We start from the raw sequence: 23,641 nt of genomic DNA, 5'->3' as shown, positions 1-23,641 counted from the left end.
TACAGTTGGTACATTTTTCTTATTTATTCAAAAGCTAGTGGATGACAAAAAGGGTTAAAATGTTTTATACCACCTATTTATTACATGAACAAATACTTAATCCAAAGGGACTCATTTTACAAGCCCCTCTGTCCAAAAACCACACACAAATTAGTTTTTATACACAAATGTTTATTTCTCAAATAAACTTCCCCTTTAAACACAAGGAATGAAATCTAAATCTTCATAAAGATGGATCCAAAACAAAATCCCTCCAGTACATTGTAATCACTGTTTTGTTGGTCACTACTGGCTTTAACTGTTTAACATCAAAAAACAAGGACATATTTAAAAAATCATGCTACTGGATACCTAGCTCTGCCTCTGACCAGCTCTACACTGATCTCCAAAATTTTAAAATTTTACATCATGAAATCCAAAGCATTTAACTGAACAACAGCTGTGCATTAAACACAAACAACTGAACAAGAAGATTATAAGATGTAATCAAGTTCATAACGAATATAGGTGTTCTTTTCATCATTATAGATTCTTGGATAATGTGCTATCAGAGCATCCTGTGATCCAATGTAGATTGAATTATAGATCTTCCAATAAACATCTCTGACTTTCCTGGCAGGGTGAAACAAACCCTAGAAAACAGAAAAGAACAAAATGTAATAAAAGCTTGAAGTCCCAATGTCTTTTGTTGAATTTAATCAAGCATTGGAAAATAAGCATTTAATAAATGGGTAGAATATACAAGCTCCAGGAAAAAACAGTTCTATATAATAACAGTATATACAAACAGTATTTGCAAGAATATACACTGCAAGAGACCTTCCCCCTCCTACTGACATCAGTATCTTCATGCTGAGGTCCCCGCACTGCAGAAGTGTGAAATTTCCTACCTGCAACTTGCTACTAAAATGCTGGCACACCTTCTCTACACCGCCCTGCATTACCTTAATCCTTGCTCCCCACCTGTTAGGTGAGTTTTGATTCCATAGCCAACACAGCCACTGTTACGTGCAATTACACAGAAAAGGAGCCTTCAGATTTTAGCACCACATGCACATTTACAAAAGCTGAACTGCCTAGTGTTGATCTAGCAGTATAAATTTTAATCAAGGCTCTGTTTTATAGTGCTTCACTCTTCTAATCATCTCACTGTTTCTCTTGGCTAATGACAAATCATGACTATTAATCCTATCCTCTCATTTATTTATTTCACTGGTTACTTGTCATAACCCCTCCCACAGCTAATTTATTCCCCAGTCATTAGTTCACATCTTCAAAATTTGTGAGATGCTTCCAATTTAGAAATCAAAGTGCCAGGCTATTTTAGTCAACTGAAAATCTAATTACCTGCTCTTTCTACACAAGTTCTGTGATGTGATCACCTATCTCCCTACACCAAACCCTCTGTTTACTGTCTATTTCCATTATTCAAGTCCTTGGCACATAATATCATGTTTAAATAATACTTTGGAGACAAAAAGCCAGTTTTTCCTTTGCTGGAAATCATCCTCAGTTGACTTTTTTGTCTCCTGCAAAGAAGTCCTCCCTGACAACTGCTGTCTCTGCTGCCCCAGCACACACAAGGCCATACCTGTAAACAATACTGCAACATCCTGCAGGGCCCAATAGCGACTCTGAGGCCCTCCAGAGCCCCCATAACTGCCTGGATGACATGAGGAGAGGTTTCAAACACATTAGGCCACACGTAATTTAACAAGTGATTAAGGGAATCTTCACAGCCGAACCCATAAACACCGAGGGACATATGCTGCACCACAGCACTGGCTGTCTGTCTGTGTACAAGATCCCTGCAAAGAGAACAATGGGCTATTAATAAAATAGACTTAGAAGCAACATGATTGGACAAGCATAGTGTTTATTTTCAGTTACACTTTTCTTGAAAGCACTAACAACATTTTTAAGCTATACTTACTGACAGCAAGAGGCAGAGTATCAAAAATTAATAAAGTGAAAAAAGATGTGAGTTTTCTGACAAATTACTGCACTCCAATTCCACAGAAGTACCAACAACAGAAATGATCAAAAGCAGTTTTAATGGAAGAAGTCTTGACTCACTGAAGATGCTTTTACAATTTTAATCTTCAGCATTATTAGTAAAATTGGAGCATATATAATCCAAATTGTTTGCAAGTAACAGCTTCCAAATTACGCTGGTCACTTAAAGCCTTCAGCAAACAAGGACAATATGCATATTTGCTATCGTTAACGATCAGGTATATACTTAAATATGACTATGGGTACCTGTACCACAGAAGAAGTGCACTCACCTGTCCATTAAAGCATCTTCAAGCAATGGTGTAACAGCATAAATGTAGTCTTTTCCCATCTCTCCAATGTATTCAAACAGGAAAGAAAGAGATTTTAACACACCATTCTGGACATTCAGTTCTGGAACTCTGTATTCATTCATGAGTGCAGGCAGCACTGTGAAAGGTGAGCATGTTTCAGCCACAATAGCAATTGCTACTGTAGTACATACTCTGTTCTGCCTTTCCTGTACTTTCAAGTTGTTCAGCAGGGTGGCCAATACATCGTGAGGTCTGGAAGAGACAACATGGGCATCCATGTCAATAGATTCAGTGAGGGCTTGGATAAAATTAGTTAAGCTTCAAACAAGTGGTAGAGAAACATGGCTTAGCCCTCATATAAAGTTGAGAGAACTGGGAAACAAACTGAACACTAAAAATGAAACACTAGACTATGGAACAGCTTAAGGATTTCTTTTCACAGCCAGTATTTTTTACTTTGCCTAGACTTAGCTTTCTCCCTGCCTTCTGTTCCTCTTGCGAACTCTGGAGGGTAGCAGAGCCTCCCCACTAATACTCTGATCCCAGAGGCAATTACAGACTTGTAAAAAACCATAAGCATTGACAGAAATAGGTTATGTCCTGCACAGAGAACAGTTACAGCGCCCCTGGCTGCTTGCTCTATCTGCATTCAGTCAGTCATCAGTCACTTAAAAGAATATGCATAATGGTGGTAACTGTGCTTTCATTCCACAATGTGCTGACTTGCAGTATGACCTTAGTGGAAACAAACCTTTAAAAATCAATAAACTATTGATTTGGTGGGGGGGGAGGAAAAAAAAAAAAAAAAAAGAGAAGATAAATTATTTAAAGGAGAGTTTATGAAGTAATACAAAGAAGGTATTGAATGCAAATCACAGTATCAAAAATTCATGAGACAACAGCTCTCACCCCCAAGTAAGACTCTAATCTTATTAGTCCACAAATTTTGTTCAGAAGCCCAACATCCTACGTTACTGAAGAATACGTGACTGTATTCTTCAAAATGAGTAAAACCAAGTCTGCACATATAAAATGTAGAGAAGCTTGAATATTTCCCACCAGAAAACTAACAATCATCACTATGTTTGGTAACTGCGTGTAGAAGTGGATAAGCATTAAACCAACTTACCCAATAGCTTTTGCAATATAACCAAAAGTGTTCACTGTGGCTCTTCTGATAGCTTTCTTGTGAGCTTTTAGTAACTCAAGCAGTTCAAAGCAGATCCTCATCCATTCTCTTGCAGAAACATACTCTGCACCTCTGAAAGAGAATAAAGTGAGTTACCTCTTCATTCACGAAAGAAGTTTTTAAATAAAGCCACAAACTGCAGCACCTATTCATTTGCTATCAGAGGTAACTGCTTAAGCATTTCCTTTATTAGGTAATTCAACAGTCTAAGTATCTCAAGCTTTATGCACAACTTCAGAAATATCAAGAGATACAACACTAAATACCCTGATGCCGTATCAAAGATTCAACTTGAGCTTTTGCTACAATAATTGCCCATACAAAAGGTTAGATATTTTATCATTACTCAACTTACCTGTCTGCAATACGCCCAACAAGATCAATACAATTTTCCTGTACTTTCTCATGTCTGTTCTTCAAAATAGGTGTCAGCCGTGGCAGCAGGTCTTTGATTGGTGGCGTCATCTTGTGCATACCTATTGAATTCAAAGAGGCACATTTAGTTTTATCATGGTTTTTTATTTTGCTCTTGAACAGCCAAGTAATCAATACAAAAACATACCTATAACATTCACAATAGCCTTAAGCGCTCCAAGTATGCTGCCCAGTACTTCAGGATATTCTTCACCCAGGTACTCATACAAAACAACACCCAAGTGTCCCATCAGTTTTTCCTACAACCAAGTAAAAAGAGTTAGAAGTTAATTTTTCCTTCTCCTCTCATTACTATGACCTGCTAGAGCACATCTGGAAGAGAAGCCCATACCTCTTGACAGGTCTTCATGACAACTGCAGTACGAGAGATCAGGTCAGCGGCCTGCTGCCTGACTTTGGCTGATTTGTTGTTCAAACGCCACAAAACTGTACCACAGATCTGTGGCAAGTAGGGTTTAACTCTTTTGCCTAGAGCATTAACCACTGTGCCAAAACCATTCAGCATCACAGAATCCTGAGGGTAAAAACAACAAAGGAAAATCAGACAACAACACTACATTTTAACTAAACTTGTCATAATCTAGAATTGCTTTTTAAATGCTAACATTCCAGAGATGCCTCTGGATTTCACCGATTAGAGCACTGACATCTAAAAAGGGATTCTAAAAATCTAACTTAGAAGCATACATTTCCATATAACTAACAGTGAGATAGCTTACAATTACAGTGAACCAAATACTCCAACAGCCTTGGCCATACCTCTGTTGTCTGTTCCTGGAAGGCGTACAAAATACCATCAATGAGCTGCTCTTCCAGTTTATGATCAATGTCAGCTGCCCCCAGATTTCCCATGATCTTCTCAATTGTTTCCATGACCATTTTTCTGTACTGCTCAGCCTCATCTTTCAGATCATCCACAATTCTAGAAATAATTTCTGCTGCTCCAACTTTATTTGCCAGCTCCACAGTTGTATCAACCAACTGAAACACAGAAATGTTAAATAAGCAAACATTGTTAAAATCTACTTTCTGCATCTTGAAAACAATTTCCCTAGTCTGAAGAAACACATTAAGCCCACTCTAAAAAACCTGTTTTTACCTTTAGAAACCCACCAGTGTTTTTAAGAACATAAATGAGGTGAAGCACCCCACCTTGCAACTGATGAAGAGTCATTCACAGATGTAAAATGTCGTGACAACCTCCTAAGAACCTGAAAATCATCTTAGCTACACAACTTCTAAATTGCTAGTACAAACAAAAATCGAGTTTCAGGACACAGACAAAAGTAAGTACCTAGTCTGAAAGAACATTCTAATTTTCTTCTACTGTAAATAATTTTCCAGCTAAAATACCACCAAATATACCTGTCTGTAATTTCTTCTGTCCAGTGCCATTCTGTGCTGCCAGAAATGTTTGAAGAAAGGTGGCAAGATTTCTGTTTTAATGTAGTTTGCTTCAACACCATCCGTACCACAGCACTGCTTTACCACCTGACAGGAAATAAAAATCCAACAGTTTTAATTCTGTGTAGGGGTGCGGGGTGGGTGATTTGGGGTGGGTTCTTTCGCTTTTGTTTTAGATATTTTTTTTGCTTTTTATTTTAAGAAAAGGAAATACATACATATTCAATATCAATGGTAAACTATCATTCTGACATACCTTCAACACAATTTTTTTCATCTCTTCATCAGGAGACTGGAACTCTCTGATAAGAATTAGCATGACTTCTCTGGTGTAGTAGTTTGCATACTCGGCATCCATGAGTGGAATCAGGTAACCAATAGCCTTCAAAAATGCAGCCAAACCCTATTAAATGCAAAATATATCTCTAATAAGTTACAGCAGGTACACATTCGTTTCAGTTCACACTAAAGAAAGTGGTTTAGATTTACCTTTCCTCTGTGCTGACGTATACCCTTCCACAAAGGCTTCAGGACAGAATCAAAGGACTCGATACCATAGGGAGTGGCTGCCTCAGCCAAAGCAGCAATGGCCAAAGCACTGATGGTGCGAACTTTCTGCTGCTCATCCACCAGCCCTGCAAGACAGTAGGGTTTAGCACCACTTCTTGTACTCATGTCTTAAGATCAAAATAGCAAAAATAGAGGAGGACTGTAAAAGGGATTAACTTATTTTCAGGAATACTGAACCACTATTCATCTTTAGTCATCTTTCTGAGTAAGCTGAAATGTTTCTCAGTGTCATAGCAACAACAAAACCAGGACCCTACTGTCACTGTGCCTTACTAAGGTATGAAAAATTTTCCAGACAAAAGTGGGTAAAAAAACTTTGTCTGGGAAAGCAGAACTTACCATGTTCAATAATTTCAACCAAGCTCCGGAGATGAGGCAGGATAGCACAACCCATAAGAATAGCAATCTGCTGTACAATCTTGATGCCAGTGTGCCTGGCCTGCCAGGACTTTTTGCTTTTACAGACAGCTTTCAAGAAGGGCAACAGAGAAGGAATGCCCAGAGCAGAAGCAACAACAGCAAAGGCTCGAGCTGTTGTATTTCTGACATATTCATCCATGTTATCAATATCAGGTCGCATTGTGGAGATCATTGTTGCCAAACCAGCAGCCTGCAGCACAAAACACAAAACACACCAACTGGATTTAAGAACAGCACAGTTAATTGTTCTGCCATGCCCACAAACATGCAGTTATATGTAAGCTAACTCAGTGCTTTAATAAAGGATGGAGTTTTACCTTAGCCAAGTTTGAAATAATTTCTCTGCCTTCCACTCTAGCATAGTAGTCTTCATCAATCAGCAGTGGTTCAATGACGACAAGGATCTGAAAAAGATACAACAAATTAATATTTCCTTTTAATAACACTTTCTATAGTATTTCTAGCCCTACTAGAATCCATGACACAGAGATGATTCCATTAATTCAAACTTAAAGCCTTATGATGATCAGAAAAAAATTAGATCTATTACATTGTTTTTAGTCTCTTAAGGACATGGTCTGAAGACACTACCTAGATCAGCTAAGGTCCTTCCCAAATATGCATATATCATATTTATATCATGCCTCAATACTATAAAGACTACGCTCCAATCACACTACAAAAACTTAAAAAGTTTGGCTTCAGAAATATGAAAGACAATTATGTTTAAAAAAATTGTATCATCCTCTTCTGATGTGCACAAAAAATGCAGAAAGAGCAAATCAGATGAAATAGGAAACTGCAACAGACCTTGTGTACGTATGGTCGGACCAAGTCATCCAATTTGTACAGAATTCTGTCGATGACTTTGACAAGCAAGTGACGCTCCTGATCTTCGAGTGTTGGTGACATCAGCAGAGGCAGAATCTGATTGAACAACGGCCCTGCTCCGAACTCCCGAGCTTTATCAGTAATTTGCCGCAAGGCAGCCTAAACAAAACCAGAAAACCTGCCAGTTAAACTAAGGAAACAACACTGAACAATCATAAACCAGATACTAACCAAGTTACAATGTAACTGACTATATCCACAGGCTTCCAAGTACTTGCCCCAACCACTGCAAAATTATTTCAAGCCATTTTATGCTGATCTGTTTAAGCACAAATGTGTGATGACAAACACTGTGTTGTTAGTGCCCAGGTGTTCAGTTTTTAAGAAGAGCATGCTTCTGAGCTAATACTGGCTCCATCTGGAAAGTAACTTTACAGCATTTGCATCCAGGCAGCTTAGTGCTTGGTCAGTTTAGAGCATTTGCAGAAAAGACTGCTATTATGCTGCCTAATGCTTATGGCCAAAACTTAAGTAAGAGCTACACTAAGTAGCTAATTCAAGTGTAACAAACAAATCCAGAAATTACAAAGGCCTGTAAGCAAAACAGGCTATAAGCCCAGTTTCTCATAACTGTAAAAAAAAAATTACACAAGCCCTACACCATTTAGTGACTGACATTACTGTCTAAAGAGCAGCAATACTAAATTATACTGAATTACAAAAAGCCACACAGATATAGAAGAGAAAGAAAGTAAGCACTAAACAGGGTGTGCTGTTTTGGCTGGAATAGAGTTGATTTTCTTTACAGTCACTAGTATCAGGCTGCGTTCTGGATTTGTGCCGAAAACAGTGCAGATAACACAGGAATGTTTAGTTACTGCAGAGCAGGGCTTACACAGAGTCAGGGCCTTTTCTGCCTCTCAACCCACCCCACTACTGAGAAGTCTGATTGGCACAAGAAATTGGGAGGGGACCCAGCCAGGACAGCTGGCCCAAACTGCTCAAAGGCATGCTCCACATCATATGGCACCATGCTCAGCATGTAAGCCAGGGGGAAAGCTGGCCAAGGATCACTGCTAGGGACTGCCTGGGCATCCCTTGGTTGATAGTGAACAAGTGTTTTCCATCTGCATCACTTGTTTCCTTGGGGTTTGTTTCTTTTTTCTTTTTTGGCCTTTACTACTATTATTATTATTAAATTCTTATCTCAATACACAAGTTTCCTCACATTTGTTCTTCTGATTCTCTCCTTCATCCCACTAGGGTGAGAGGGGGAGAAGCAAACAGCTGTGTGGGGTTTGGTTGCCAGTTGGGGTTAAACCATAATTGATACCAAACCTTAGGAGATTATCTTCAAGAGAATCCCGCAGACCACTGAAGCTAAACTTGAAAACAATCACTAATTTTTGAAAAATGAGATTACATAAACGTATCTGACAACTGATCTTACCTTTCGCATGGGAGGTGTGCCATTCTTTATTTTCAGAAGTAATTTCATTATTTTTCTCTCCTTCTGTTCCTCAGGACTCAGAGTTGATTCATCAACATCAACCTACAAGTAATTCCAGACAAATAAATGGGCATTACTACATAATCAAAAGAAAGCAGCGAAGTTAAATCAGCATGAGTGAAATCTACTTTACCAGCAGCTTGTCAAAGTACTGGATATCATCTGGTTTCAGGAACGGCAGGTTGCCAGATGGCTGGTCATTAACACTCTTCATAGTGCGGTCCTCTGTCTGCATGTGGAATCCTGTCATACCCCCCAGGGGGGTTGGAGTTGCTGTGAGCTTCCGAGCAGGAGTACGGATGGGCACGTAACCAGCTGGGGGTGGGAGAACCTAAGGAAGGAAGAATAAAATTCATTTTTAATTGCAACAGATATAAAACGAGGAAGCCACTAAATACTAAACATCACTTGAAGTTGTAGCTTTCACTTTATTTGTTTGGGGATTTGTGTGTTATGGCATACAACAGATCCCATGTTCACAGCAATACAAACTCACCCTGACCGCTTGTATTTGCACTTATCCTGTACTGACAACATTTCACAAGGAAGCTCACTCCTGCTTGCAGAATAAATTGTGAAGTCTCCAAGGATTAAAGCAGCACTTCAATAACTGTATCAACATAGTATACTTGCTGTTCCAGGATTTGTGACCCTCTCCCATGTTTGTCTATGTCTGGAGTTGATATTTCTGTTAGTCAATACAGAGTACATTTCTGGCCTTGGCAGGCATTTCCAACACTGAGAAGCACAATAGTGATTTGCCTGTGAGATCACCTTTAGACCTCCCCTTTCTAAGGGATTTACGATAAATCAGTAACCAAGTCAAACAAGTGTGTACAATCAATAATCAATACTTACTGTGAAAACTTCTACTTCTGGGGGGGGGGGGGGGGGGGGGGGGATCAATAATCCCTGGTAAGAAAAATACTTCATCATGGTCTGCTGTATTGTAATCCAGATGAATTACCTTATATCCTTCTGGAAACATAGCATCCAACTCCTCATCAGAAAGTGGTCTGTTTCTCTCATCAATTTCCCTCTCCCATCGCCAAGCCTGCAGCTGTTCAGGAGTCATGCTCATGATGTGACCTATATTCAAATTTAAAAAAAAAAAAAAGCATTTAAAAAAATCCTTTGTATACAGAAGCAGATGACTTGTTTACTTAACTTTTAAGTACTCTCCTGAGTCAAAGTTCCCATAGCAGTTGAATTCCATAGCCAATAACATATCAAACTTTTACAGAGCGTTTTATCAATTTTTTTACCAACTACACTGAACAGCAACAGACATGTAACCTTAGTCTCAATTCCCCTCCAAAACTGAGTTGCTGTGGACATTACCACAAAAATAGTAACTGAGCATACACTGACTGCTTTCTTACACGCAGGAGAGCATGCTGGGCCAAAGTCTGTTTCAAAACACAGCACAAAAGAAATGCTTCATTCCCAACAAAACAAAGTGAAGCCTTAGACAAGGGACTGAGCTTACCTGGTGTAGGAGTTGCCATGTTCATAGCTGGTGTACCGATGGGTGTTTTGCCAGGTGTCAGAACAGGAGTGCTGCCACCCATCTGGCTCGCAGGCGTTTCATCCCAGCGTGATTTCCTTTTGCTTGCTCCTGGGGTTGGTGTCTCACCTATGGAGTCACCACCTCTATCTGTACGAGGTGTCTCAGCCCATCCACTGCCATGGCCCGGAGTATCTAAGGAAAAACAAACCAAATTTTCTCAGAAAGCTGAACAGTATATACTCCAACTATATTATCAATATTCAAATCTGTTTTCAGTATCAAATTAACAAACAGTATGCAAAAGGTAAAGACTACTTTGGTGAACATTGAAAAAACACAGGCATTACACTAAAAATATCCAACAGAAAACTTTGTTTTATGAAAAAGTGTCATCTTCCTGCTGAACCTTAGCATAAAAAGGTAAGATTCTAAAAAAAAAAAAAAAAGAAAGTACTCAGATATTCTAGGAATTGAACGAAGTACTCCATGTACTCCCTTGATAAAAGCACTAGGTAACAAGTGTTTCACCATTCTCTGACACAAGAGCCAAATTCAAATTAGGCAGATGAGAAAATGCTTCCAAAATTTGTTTTAATGACAACCTCTACAAAAAACCAAAACCATTCCAAAACAACACACACAAACATATTATGAAAGGTAATACAACATGTGCTCCTTTACTGTATCCTTTGCACATTAAAATCCTAACTTGCAGCAGTCATTAGATATGACAAAACTTTGATTCGATTTTTGAGCCGAGATGGTTTCACGGATGCCAGTTAAGCACAGGCAGAACCCAAAGCTACACTCAGACAAGAACAACTCCCCACATCAACCACTAGATGTCAGAATAGAATTACGTCTTGCCTGGCTTCTGAATTCACTGTTTACTCAAAGTGAAAAAAACCCAGTACAATCAACCATTCGAAACTTATTAAGCACCTCCCAGTTAGCCAGAAATACCTCTTTCTGTTTTGGGTGTTTCATCCCACCGATTTTTCCGTGCACTGGAAGTGGCGCCTCCGTGGCCTGGTGTTGCGTGACCGGGCGTGTCCCGGCCGGGTGTTGCAGCTCCTGCTGGGGTATGACTGGGAGTCGGATCCCAGATTTTTGAACCTGGGGTGGCACCTGGAGTTTCGCTGCCCTTTGCACGGCCTGGAGTTTCATCCCATCGCAGAGATGGGGTGTGTCCAGGAGTCTATACAAGACAAAACCGAAAGGATGAGTATCTCATACTCTACAGTAAAAGACTGCTAGTTGTTCTCAAGTACAGTAAGAAACTTCTGACGCTCAAGAGGATTAGCACTAATAAAGTCTTCTGTAGACAGCTGATGAGCACTAGGTCATTACCTCTGCTTGATCCCAACTGGACAATTTTTTAGGTGTAGCACCAGGAGTCTGATCAGCTGTCTGATCCCAACGCCGTTTGCGTTTTGAAGGTGGCTGAGAAGCGGCTCCATTGACGACTTTAAGCTCTCCAGCTTTAGCTTTTTCAGCTAGTTGTTGCCTAATTTCCCTCTGTTCAAGAGCACAAAAAAAAACACCATAAGAACTCTTCAAATTATACTTTTTAAAAGAGCTTTTTCAGGATTATCATATCTTTTTATGGGTTTTTTTGAGGTTTTGTTCAAATAACCTGCAATCAGCTACTGCTTTCATTTGAAGGCCACTCTTTTTTCAAATTCTTCTACATTGACAGAGCAGCTGTGTTTGAGGGGCTGTTTTTAAACTGATTTTCCAATACAAGCCATTCTTGCAGCAAATACAAACACAGAGAATTTTTAAAGCTATCAGTTTCTGTCACCTATAGGTATAGGCCTTAAGACCATTACCATTCTGCTTCAAACAAGTGCCACTTCAGTAAATTAAAGGTGGATGACTTAGAAAATATGTCCACACGAGGTACATCCCACGACACAGAAAAAGCCCTGAGATTCTTATTTAAAATCCTGAGACGATATTGCTAAAACAGCACACTAACCCAGACTGTTTTGCACTCATCAATGGATGCATAAGCAGTAAGACTGTCAAAATTATGAACTAGTTCCTCAATTAAGGTAAGACAAATCTATGTTAGAAGTCACTGGAACTACAAGGTCTTGCTCCAATTAACAAGATGGTACTGTAGGTATTACACAAGAAATCTGTTTATATTACCAATATCTTTTTACCTATTAAAATGAATTTTAAAGCATGTTTTTGGTTTTTCTCCTTTTTTTTTTCTCTCTAATATTTAAAAGCAAATGCCCATCTTATACCAGATATTAGTACTGCAACATCTGCTGTAGGTACATCACCAAAAGCCTTTTAAAACCTCACTGGCTTCCCTGTACACAGAGCTCACAAAAACAAACATCTGACACTGAGTAATTCTCAGTCACTGTTAGATTTTGTCTGTCCTCTGAAAGAACAAAAACAAACAAGAGAAAGTCCAAGTACTACAAAAAAAAAATCCAGATTAAAATATATTGAGACTATTTTTCCCTGCATTGCTTAGGTATTACATAGAACAGATGTTTTTTAGAACTTTCATTTTTAAACTCTACTGATTTTCAACATATGAAGAACATGATTTTCCAAAGAAATGGGCTTTTAAGTCAAGACAAAGTCAACAGAATTTATGTTCCCACTTTCCTAACATGCTTTCAAAGGCTGTAACATGAAACTCAGTCCAAGTGGAAAACCCTTCCCTCCACGCACCTCTTCTTTTGTTAAATGCTGTTCACGCATAACATCCATGTATGTTCTGGCATTCATTTTAGGGTCTGGAGTCTTCCCTCCTGCAGAAGAGAACAGCAACAGGAATGGAGCACAATGAGTACAGGATAAGCAGAAACTATGGACTTCTACTGTCCTGCTCTAGTATTATATTATTCCATGATCATTTAATTTTACTTTTTGATCGAAAATTTTTAAAATTACATGTATCTTACGTTTATTCAGTTTGCTGATCAATTTAACCTGTTTGAACACAAACATAACTACTGCAGTTTCAAACAAATATTTTAAAGCCGATAAAAATGATAAAATGACAACACAGTTAAGAGTCTTCAGAAGTGATGGGTTCCTGGGTTGCTAATCCGGAATACGTACACTTTCGTGCCTTTGTCTCCATCAGCAGTTCTGACTTCAAGCAGCAGAATAGAAGCCTAGAAAATTATCTCTTTACCATTAGTAACACTTTGGAAAGATATTTATAATCAAAACATTACCTTGTGTAAGCTGTTAAATCCTACTTGTTATCTGACTATAAATAACTATTGCATACCTAAGTAATGTTTAAATTGTTTTATCATAAAGACCCATTTATAAGTTTGACAAATCTGGACATGTCTCACAGACCTTCTAGTGTCATATTGTAACAGGGCTTCATTAAAAATAAAACAAAATAAAAAACCCCAAAATACTGTTTGATGACACTTTCCCCCTCTTTTCTTCTCAAGGTACACTTGTGATTGGGAGCTGAATGCAATACAGTACATACACCACCACAACAATACTCACAGGTAATGGGTTTTGTACACCATATGTTGTTTTATGCTCTGTATCTTGCATTAATTAAATTTTTAAATACTTTAAAAGAAGCCCAACTTTATAGAAATGAGACTTGTCAAGAAAAACACTTTTCTTTAAGAAAAATGTGCAGATTTGCTATACAAGTGGTATAGCTATTATACTTCAGGGAAAAAAATAAACTTCTTAAACATTTCTATGCTGAAGATCACTGCCCAATTGGCTGTGTCTTTCTGACACTAGCTTTGATAGGACTTTCCTTTGGAATACTTTTTCACCATAATCTACACAGGATGTGTTGAACTGCACCCTTAAGAATGCAGACAGGACTGGCATATAGCAGTACTGCTGTAGGAAAGAAATTAAGGACAGTTAGTATGGGCCTGTGAATTCTGACAATACATGTTTATATCAATTACAATTAAGCAAGTAAAATAATTAATATCCCTATTAATTCATGCAGGCTGAAATTCTCATTTGTAAAACCTGCAAAATAGCTACTAATTTTAAGCCAACAGGCACCTTATTGCCACATGTGAAACTCACTCACCTGAAGAAAATTTCTGTCAGACCCACTAACACCCCTTCTCCTGACTTTCATTCTAAAATTATCAGAACAGACTTGAACTATTAATAGTATCAAAGTCTTATATATGCTTTTGTTTCTTTTAGCTATACCACCTAAAATTTACATAGGATGGTAAGAATTAGGTGCTCTACTAGCATTTCAAAAGCAGTAACCCTGTAAATCTATAACTTGGAATGAAAACTATCAAGGTACTGAATGAATCTGAGCACTCAATACACAAGTTGTTCAAAGTATAACGCACAACCCAAAACGAAATGAAAATAGAAACCTTTAACCCTTTGTGTTTCTATGGCAATGGCTCATTGACAATTTTCTTGTCCTTCTACCTGGAAAGAAAACTCGTATTATAAAGATGAAGAATATGGCATCTAAATTTTCAACCAAATCTCTATGAAAAGGGGATGTTTAAAACAAAACTAAGTTTATAAGCATGCCAACAGAAATCAAAGGGCTAAAGACAATTAAAGACAAAAATTTCATAAAGGGTATAGAAAAGCCAAGATAAATTACCATCTGCAAAAGGATCAAGACGCTCAGGGGAAATTATCATCATCCGCCTGTGCTTTTTGTACTCATCTTCCCGATCTGCAATCTTTTGAGGACGGTGTTCTGCAAAAGGATCATACTAAAAACCAAGAAAGCCCGTTAGTCACATATTTATGAAGACCAATACAGAAAGTGTCTGATACTGTATTCATTTTCAGTATTATTAAAAAAGACCTAAATTATATTTTGCCTCAACTATGCAGGAACATCAAAACACTATACCAACTTAAATTTAACTTCTGTAACTAGAACTTTCATCTTTTTTTAACACAGAACTTATGAAATCACTTCTGCAAAAATTTGCTATTTTAAGAATTTATTCACTTGTTACCAAAGCATTTCATGCTGTTGACCTTTCCCATTCTTTTTGCAGGGTGACTTAGCTCTACCTCTTGTGCTTTTAAATTTTACAGAAAAATACTCCAGGCGCATAAAACTTAAGTGATTACATTTTCCTTAAAAACCGGAAGTATAAAGGACATGAAGTTTCCCAGTTATTTTAATTTAATGAAGTATCTGACTTCAGTAAAAAAAGAATTCAATAGTTTAGTTTCTACATTCATGTTGGCTTTAACATGCACAAGTGCCAATCTTTAGCACCCTGTGGAATTCCAAACTAAAGCAGTAACAAGCTTAATTTAATTAAAGCAAAATTTAATTAATATACATCTCATATTTCCAGAAAACAAGACCTGTTATTGATTAACACTTCTTTTCCCCCATGCCTACAACAGTATTTTACTGTTTCTTCAATTAAGATGTACCTGTTCAGTAGACTGTGGTATGTCATTAAGCAATGCCACTGGAGCATGGTACCCTGGCTTCTTCTGGCCGAGCAAACTTGTGGAAGGGTAGTCATCATCATCCTGTCAGTAAAGACATGGTGAATTTGTGATGCTCATATTGTATTTAGATAAACTAACACCAAATGTACATGCTGTGGTCACAGAAAAGATGAAAATGGACAAGTAGAGTAGTTAATTCCAAGTTTTCACAAGCTTCCTCATATAGGTCTTATTATTCCCAAACTGCTGACTCAGATAAACCTGCTCATATCACTAAGCAGGCTCAAGTAGTCTTCAATATGCTACATTTAATCAAGTATGCTATCTACACTAATTAGACAAGAAGTCTGTATTTCATATGAGCCCTACCATTACAGTTCCCACGTTGGCATGTGAGAACTGGTGAGAGATACTCAAACTATTTTTCTTAGAAGTCATATACATATATGGAACAAGGCTTAATAGCCCTATAAAAAAGCTTCAGAAACAGTGAAAAATTGAGAGATAGAATTCATGTTATTTTAGCTGTACTTACTCACAACAGCAATACAAGCACTTGCTTTTGTTACTTCTTCATATTAAAGTCAGTTTCTATTCAATTATTTACAGCAACCCAAAAGAAAAACTGCTCATAAAACTATGAATTTTTTTCAGTGAGCCACAGAGTGATGGAAATTTTTAATTAAGGCATCCTTAGAAGTCTATAGATGACACAAGTACATCACTAAAAAAACACTCCATGTATTAATTAGTACTAAACAATCTTCCTCATTCCTAGAAATGAAATTCTCTCGGTGTAAGATATATTTATGTATTTATTATTTGAACTATAGCCTATGAATTTATGATTTGAACTGCAGACTCTGACTGCTCCTGCAACTGAAAATATGATCAAATGTTTAACAATAGAAATTAACATATCTTACAAGCAGGATACATAAGGAGAACACAGTATCATGAGAAAGCCAATTCTTAAAAATAGCTCTGAAATTTGAACCAGAAATCTTAAAACAGTTTGTTGGCTGAAGTTTTATTAGATTTTTTTACTGTCATTTGTAATCCTGGCAGCAATAACAGAACAAAGTTAATTATTCCAGTCAAGGCTAACACTGAGTACCAGGCCACAACTTTTTGCCTTCTGCTTGGGCCTACAAGGCTCTCAAAGCACAACTCATGAAGTACAAAGCCAGACTTGGAACTGCAGCCCTGCCAAGAAGGAGTTCAGGGAGCTGGTGGAAGAGAGGCTGGACATGACCCAGCAATGGGCACTCACAGCCCAGAAAACCAAACGTGTCCTGGGCTGCATCCAAAGCCCCGTGGGCAGCAGGGCAAGGCAGGGGATTCTGCCCGTCTGCTCTGCAATCCCACCTGGCACACTGAATCCAGCTCTGGGGGCCCCAGCACAGGAAGGACAGGGACCTGGTGGAGTGCATCCAGAGGAGGCCACCAAGATGATTAGAGGAATGGAGAATCTCTCCTTTGAGGAAAGGCTGAGAGTTGGGTTTGTTCAGCCTGGAGAAGAGAGGGCTTTGGAGTGACCTAATTGAGGTCTTCCAGTAGCTGAAAGGAGCCTACAAGACAGCTGGAGGGGGACTTTTTCCACCAGCATGCGGTCACATCACATGGGGGAATGGCTCCTAACTGAAAGAGAGTAGGTCTAGAGTGGATATTAGGAAAATAATTATTTTCTGTGAGGGTGGTGAGGCACTGGCACAGGTTGCTCAGAGAAGCTGTGGATGCCCCATCCCTGGAAGCATTCCGGGCCAGGTTGGATGTTGCTCTGAGCAACCTGGTCTAGTGAAAGGTGTCCCTGCCCAAGGCAGGGGGGTTGGAACAAGATGATCTTTATGGCCCCTCCAACTCAAACCATTTTATGATTATAAGCTTCCCAGGTAAGACATATTTGGTCCAATATGGCTTTAATAACAACTGTTTTTACTTCAAGCAACTGCAACTAAAAATTTCTCAAAATCAATTCTGAAATACTTATATTGCATGCCATAAACAAACAAAACACGTAAAATCACTTACATCTTCCAATTCGGTTGCTGCAATAGAAGTGACATATCCAGCAAATCTGCTGTCGCTGCCACCATAAATTTCTTGATCATAATATCCTGTGGAATCAAGGCCTACTCCTTGTGCTTCATCGAGAGCAGGCTTTTTTCCTTGAATTTCTCGAATTTGTGCTTCGATATCTAGGGTAAAGCCACACACACAAAGAAGTCTTGTTACACATACATACAAGATGTAATACTCATGTTACTATGTACAGCAAACCAAGTTTTTATTCCCAACCTAAGATTATCACTAAAGTAATAGACATATATGACACACAAAACTATAAAATCATCATTCATAAGCTGGTATTCATAAAACAGCTTTTCCTCAATGATCCAGCACAGACTACATAAATTGTATGGCCCAAAGCAAACTATTTAACTCAGTGTTACCATATCTCATCTTCCGACAGAGGTAGCAGAGAAGGTAATTTACACCACAGCAATATTTCTCAACACTACACTAACAAAACCTTTTCACAACAAATGTAATCCTCTCATTAAAAAAAGCCTTTCACAATGTTATCACCAATTTTGCTAATTTAAACAACTCTCTTCAAAAGAACTACTGCACAAGTTCTCAAAACAGATTTAATAAAAGAGAAATTGTAAAGCTGTGCTATCTTTTAATAAGTAAATAAAAAACCCAACCCTAATATGCCACTGGGTAACAAGTTAATAAAAACTCCCAAAACTTAGGACCAGTTTCTTTTCACTTTGGCAGCTCAAATGTTATTTACCCATCATTATTCCTGCCTGCACCACCATCTTTGAAGACTTTACTATTCTTCTGGATAACAAACACCCTTCAAACAAGACAAATGGGAGCTTTGTCATTCTTGTAGTGTGTCAGGATCTGACTCTAATCAACTCTGGTGGCCATCTTTGACCATAGAAATTTGGTACTTTCAGAAAGAACATTAACTTCTTAGTCCAAAAAACAAGGAACAAAATTAAACCATGCCTTCCTCCCATCCGTTGTAATGCAACAAGAAAATAAATTGCAGTAATCCAACTACCTTCAGCAAATGTAACTGTAGGTATACTGAGGCACAGCTAACTGTAAAAATTATTTCTGTTTTCATGCAAATTTTGAGCTAATAGATATGGAAAGACAATTATCCATACAATGTAAATTTCACTAGATCAAACAATTACTTTAATGGCCAAGAAGACACCCAAGAGTTGCATTTCATGGCTGCAAAGAATACAAAGGATCATGCTTGAGAGGAAGAACTGGATTACAAAGTCTCAAAAGACCCTTTCATCATCAGTAATTCTGTGATTCACCCTCTCCCACTTGAAGTGGTACTGCCTGCTACATTAACTTAAAGGAAATTTGTCAATTTACAAAAAAGCTACAGGAAATGTTGTTCACAAATAATCTTGAATCCTGGCTATTCAATAGTTGTTTACTACTGTTGCTCACTTCTCTTTTCAGAATGAATAGATTTGACACGTTTTTCCCACCAAGTCATCTTGCAAAAGACACTATACAGTGTTATGCAACACCTGCTAGGAAACCTGACAAAAAATAAGAATACTTTTTTTATAAAGCTAAGATTATTACTAATGCAAATTATTGGATCAGAATGGCTTAGTTTAAAAGTTTCAACTGTCAACACTGCAAGCTTCAACCTTAACGTCACAGCTGGGTCCTTTTCTTATCACAGACTGCCACTAACCAAAAAAAAGAAACCCAACAAACAACAACAACCAACCACAAACCCACTGTAAGCCCAATTATGCCTCTGGTACAAAGGCGTTTCCTAGGGAGGCAATTCAACACAGTTTTACCTGACAAATCTCTGCCCCATAGCTATGAGTGAGAACAGCAGGACTAAGTGTTCACTTAGAAAGAAACACTGACTTCATGTGAAGCACCGTATTCACTGGCAGCAATTCCTGCACTGCTTTAGCAAGGAAAACCAGCAGAAATGTATTTCTGAACTCAGCCAGAGTCCCACACACAGAAGATATACCCTAAATGCTGATAAGGAGAATCTTGCTCCAGCCACATCAAACTTCTGCAGCTTTCTAGAGCAGAGTAACCTGGACAGTCACGTCTGTATTACAGAAACTCGTGATGCCTTAAGTTCATGAGAAGCTGAAACCTCACAAAAGCCTTATACTGCTGACCATGAGCACCTCCTGAATCCTGCCTGTGGGTACATCCTGTTCCCTCTAAAATTCTGCACAGCCCAGGGGATTGCTGTAAGTCCAGAACTTGGGACACATTGTTCTCCAATGTGTTAGTTCCGGGAGAAGCAGTAGGAAGAAATTACCGCCAAATTAGGGATCTTTCTCTTGCCCACAGAGGTCTCTGCCTTCAGAGGTGCTTACAGTGTCCTCCTCTTAAGATATTCCACTTTTGTGGAATCATCCTATGGCATGGCTATGGAGCCAGTGCAACTCAAGTATCTTCTCCACATATTTTTTTATTATTTCTGTTTCCTCCAGAGAGCAGACGAAGCTCCTGATTCCTTTTCCAGCCTGGTGCATTGCAGTACTGGAGTGGAAGGGAAAACCCGAAGCTTCCATCTCTACCAAGGACAACATTACCAGCACTGGGTCGGTGCTTTTAGAGTACACCACCACCATTTCCTTTATTTCCAAAGAGCAGTTACAGGAACAACAAACACCCTGCCTCTTCAGTAGGACACAAGGGCTGACTGAACATCCATAGTTGTAACCAACTTCAACATGAAACAAAGCCTACAGATCTTGCCTACAGGATCATCCTGCCTTTCCATCACCTGTTCACTGAATCAACCTGACCTACAGCTCGAACACATAAAACACTAGGCAAGCACCCTGCCCTGCATGATGGGCCACAAAGATTTGCTTGTGCATGGCCTCCCACCTTTACTATCACCAAGAGAGTTAAGTAAAACAGTTGTGGGATTTCTGCAGTAAAAGTATTAATACAAAAATATTTTCCTGTTGATAGTTCTTACCAACACTTAACATACTAAGGCCTTGTCCTCTATTTTTAAAACAGCTATACTTAATGAAGAGGGTAGAGGTCTCATTTATTGTCGGCCTTCTCCTTTAAATTACAGGGATTACATCTGTTGGCAGGGTAAGAAGCATTCTCATTTTCCTACAGCAAAACCTGCTGGGTTATCTATACCAAAAAACAAAGTCTGCATAGGGTCAACAAACCTTACTGATGGCCACCCTAATTTTCAACTAATGCCACACAGCCTCCAGGTGCCAGTTTAAATGAAGCACTCTAGAGAGAACACCCATCTGACATGAACAAAACCCCCTGAACCAGGAGGCCTGTAGTCACAGGCAGCCTGGCTGCCAGTTTGGAAAGCATTGCATATTTAGATGGAAAATGCTATTTTAACATTCAACATGTGTTTATCTTCCTTGAGTTAACTGGCACTTTCTTGAAAAAGCTCACACCGTATTTAATAAAGCTCTGTAATAAAAAGCAAATTAAGAAAGAGTAGTCACAAAGCTTAAAGATACATTGTGCAGAGCAAACTACCTGTTTAATGACTTAGTCAAGCAGGACGTAACAGAAGCTTCATTCACAAACAGAGAAACAGGAGAGGGAGTGGGACATAGGGAAAAAGAAGAGGAGGAATATAATATTCTACTGATAATTCCTTTTCTGTATTTTACTCTATTATTTATATATTTTGGGATTTTAGAAGAAGTAACTTTAACGTGCAGTTGATTTGAAACATACCATAAATGCTGAATTATTAAAGTCAACACATGTAAATTCGAAGCCTCTGAACATCCAGCTCACAGACGAGCTTTCTCAAAGTATCTGCTCCGTTACCACACATGTAGTTCTACTCTCAACATTAAAAAAAGAAGCCCCTGTGCTGGAGAGGTATTTTACACAGTAAACAGGTTCTGTGTTTTCATGTCTTATCATATTTTTGCACATTTAGCTTGCCCTTGTGTGGATTATTTTTATCTCCTTTAGCACTTTTACACATATTAAGTCAATTATGTTTGAAGATCTCTGTTCTTTTCTGAGCAAGAAAAGAAGTTTAAATTAAAAACGACCTTCAACAGCATTGAAAGGTGAAGCACTTATTGAAGTTTTCTAAGCTGACACTTAAAACTTTACTTTTCAGCCTCCAACAGACTTCCCATTTAACTGTAGTTCCCCGTAGCTGACACAACCTCGAACTGTTTTGATGCTTCTTTCAAGTTGTGTCTTGAACACATCAATCAGTAAGTATTTAACAAACAGTACAAATATATCAAAAATATTTCAAGATGATTTAGTAACAAACAACTCAATTTGAAAGATTAGTGAGGAACTGAAAAAAGATAGGATAGAACTCGGAAGCAAAATAATCAAGCTGCTTAGCTAATGCCTCCATGCTGGAAAAGACCCTTACATGATCATGCCCTGTCATACACATTTTTACTTAACTACCCTCCCCCTTAAAACCTGTTCTGATACAACACTAATCAAAACACATCCAACTGGAAGCATGTCAGTGTTTTCACTGAAGTCAGTGCATCACCATTTCCTGCAATAAATAAGCAATTTCAGCTTGGGGGGGGAAAAAAAAAACAACAAAACAAACCTCGACAATTCTACTATTTTAGTACAAAAATCTCTTTAGATAGTAGAAAAGGCAGAGCACTGTGATGGGTAATACTCACTTGGGTAGTATCTCACACAACCCTTATGCATGTCACAGCATACAAACAAAGCACAGGACAACTTCTGTAATAATATAAAAATACCCTAGAATTCTTAAAAAAAAACCCCCTTCAAACTAAGTTTTAAAAAAAAGTAAGGAAAACAGTTTAAGCTTTTCTTCATCCCTAAGGTCAGATGAGGTCTGCAATGTTAAAGACTACATTAACCCCACTTCCACGGGAGATGATGGCTCTCCATCTGAAAAGCTTTTTCAGTGCAAAATGGAAAAAAAAAAAAAAAATCCTAAAAGACAATGAATACCTGGGTGCCCTGCCTACCTCACAGTGCACAACCACCATCCAGAGGTAGTTTTCAATTAGTGAATTACGGATATAAATTAAGACAAAACACAGCAGATCACCTACCGTACAAAGAAACACAAGTGAAAAACCCCAAAGCAAAAACACAGAAGCAGTGTAATTTTACAAATTATTCTCCGTTGCCTGAAGATACTTAAGCGCAGGGCAAGCCGCAGTCAATGCCCACAAAGACAGCTTTGATTCACACTGAGAAGAGCTGGAAGCAGCAGTGCACACAGGCACACGGCACCTTCGAGAAGAACACCCCGCCTGAGAAAGCCCTCACTCGGTAAATCGCTCAGAAAGCCGCTTTGCTACGTAGACATTCGGCCGGCAGGAAGTTGTGTAAAATGGCAGCTCAAATGCTCCAGACCTCACGCTCTTTCCCCTCCTTCGGGGCACTTTTCTCAGCAAGCACCGCGGCGGCTCAGTATCAGCTCGGCCGCGCCGGCTTCCAGCGGGCAGCACCCGTCCTCCCGCCCTCTCCGCCCCCCCGTTTACCGAGGCCGAAGGGCTCGGGCAGGGGAATAAGCGTGCGCTGCCGCCACTTCCGATGCGAAACTCGCATCAGCACCGCGGCGTTTCCACCGAGCACCGGCCGCGGCCCGCTGGGCGGAAGGAGGCCGGGGGCGGGGAGCTCAGAGACCGCGCTCCCCCGCACGGGCCTGGCCGCCGCTCCGTCCCACACCAGCACAGCGAGAGCTCCCCCTCATGCCCGTCCCCCGCCCGACCCGGACACGGCGCTGACGAGCGCAGCCGCCATTACACACAGGCCCGGCCCGCCCGGCCCCCGCCCGACGAGCCGCGCCTGACGCTGCCGGGAGCCGGGGAGAAACACAAGCAACGGGAAATATCCGAGTGCGGCCCCAGAGGGAGCGGACACGCGGCCTTCCGTGGTATTTTTACCTTCGTGGGTCTTGGCGATCTTCGCCATTTTGTGCAGCGCCAACGACGCCGAGGCGGAACTGGCGCGCCCCGCCGCTTCCG

General features: G+C 39.4%; 1 protein-coding gene across 3 annotated transcripts; it reads right to left on the bottom strand.

Moving 5' to 3' along the window:
* On the bottom strand, positions 1 to 23,641 carry SF3B1 (splicing factor 3b subunit 1). 3 transcript variants are annotated; one of them, XM_039554984.1, is made up of 25 exons: positions 23,561 to 23,641; positions 17,643 to 17,809; positions 15,591 to 15,692; positions 14,791 to 14,905; positions 12,879 to 12,958; positions 11,529 to 11,696; positions 11,142 to 11,376; positions 10,158 to 10,370; positions 9,636 to 9,757; positions 8,802 to 8,999; positions 8,609 to 8,710; positions 7,138 to 7,317; positions 6,645 to 6,731; positions 6,247 to 6,517; positions 5,827 to 5,972; positions 5,594 to 5,740; positions 5,299 to 5,424; positions 4,693 to 4,914; positions 4,265 to 4,447; positions 4,061 to 4,172; positions 3,854 to 3,974; positions 3,439 to 3,570; positions 2,289 to 2,561; positions 1,592 to 1,808; positions 1 to 632 (listed from the first exon to the last, which is right to left on the bottom strand). In XM_039554984.1, exons 1-25 carry the CDS (start codon positions 23,586 to 23,588, stop codon positions 474 to 476), a joined length of 3,906 nt encoding a protein of 1,301 aa, XP_039410918.1. In that variant the 5' UTR covers positions 23,589 to 23,641; the 3' UTR covers positions 1 to 473. The 3 variants fall into 3 exon arrangements, with proteins under 3 accessions (XP_039410918.1, XP_039410919.1, XP_039410920.1); XM_039554985.1 differs by lacking the exons at positions 14,791 to 14,905; positions 15,591 to 15,692; positions 17,643 to 17,809; positions 23,561 to 23,641 and adding an exon at positions 13,272 to 13,968; XM_039554986.1 differs by lacking the exons at positions 1 to 632; positions 1,592 to 1,808; positions 2,289 to 2,561; ... (15 more) ...; positions 11,142 to 11,376; positions 11,529 to 11,696 and having other exon boundaries at positions 12,932 to 13,327.

Source organism: Corvus cornix, chromosome 7, assembly GCF_000738735.6.
Source record: "Corvus cornix cornix isolate S_Up_H32 chromosome 7, ASM73873v5, whole genome shotgun sequence".
Classification (NCBI taxonomy): domain Eukaryota; kingdom Metazoa; phylum Chordata; class Aves; order Passeriformes; family Corvidae; genus Corvus; species Corvus cornix.
The sequence above is the reverse complement of the archived record's forward strand: the minus strand, read 5'-3'. Positions and strand labels throughout refer to the sequence as shown.

What these genes read in the sequence shown, in the direction of transcription:
- SF3B1 (XM_039554984.1), bottom strand. Translation starts at nt 23,588, where the DNA reads ATGGCGAAGATCGCCAAGACCCACGAAG. An exon ending in TACCACAGTCTACTGAACAG is followed by an intron (nt 14,906 to 15,590) that starts GTACATCTTAAT and finishes CTTGGTTTTTAG; the next exon opens with TATGATCCTTTTGCAGAACA. An exon ending in GAAGATGCTTTAATGGACAG is followed by an intron (nt 1,809 to 2,288) that starts GTGAGTGCACTT and finishes TTCTCTTTGCAG; the next exon opens with GGATCTTGTACACAGACAGA.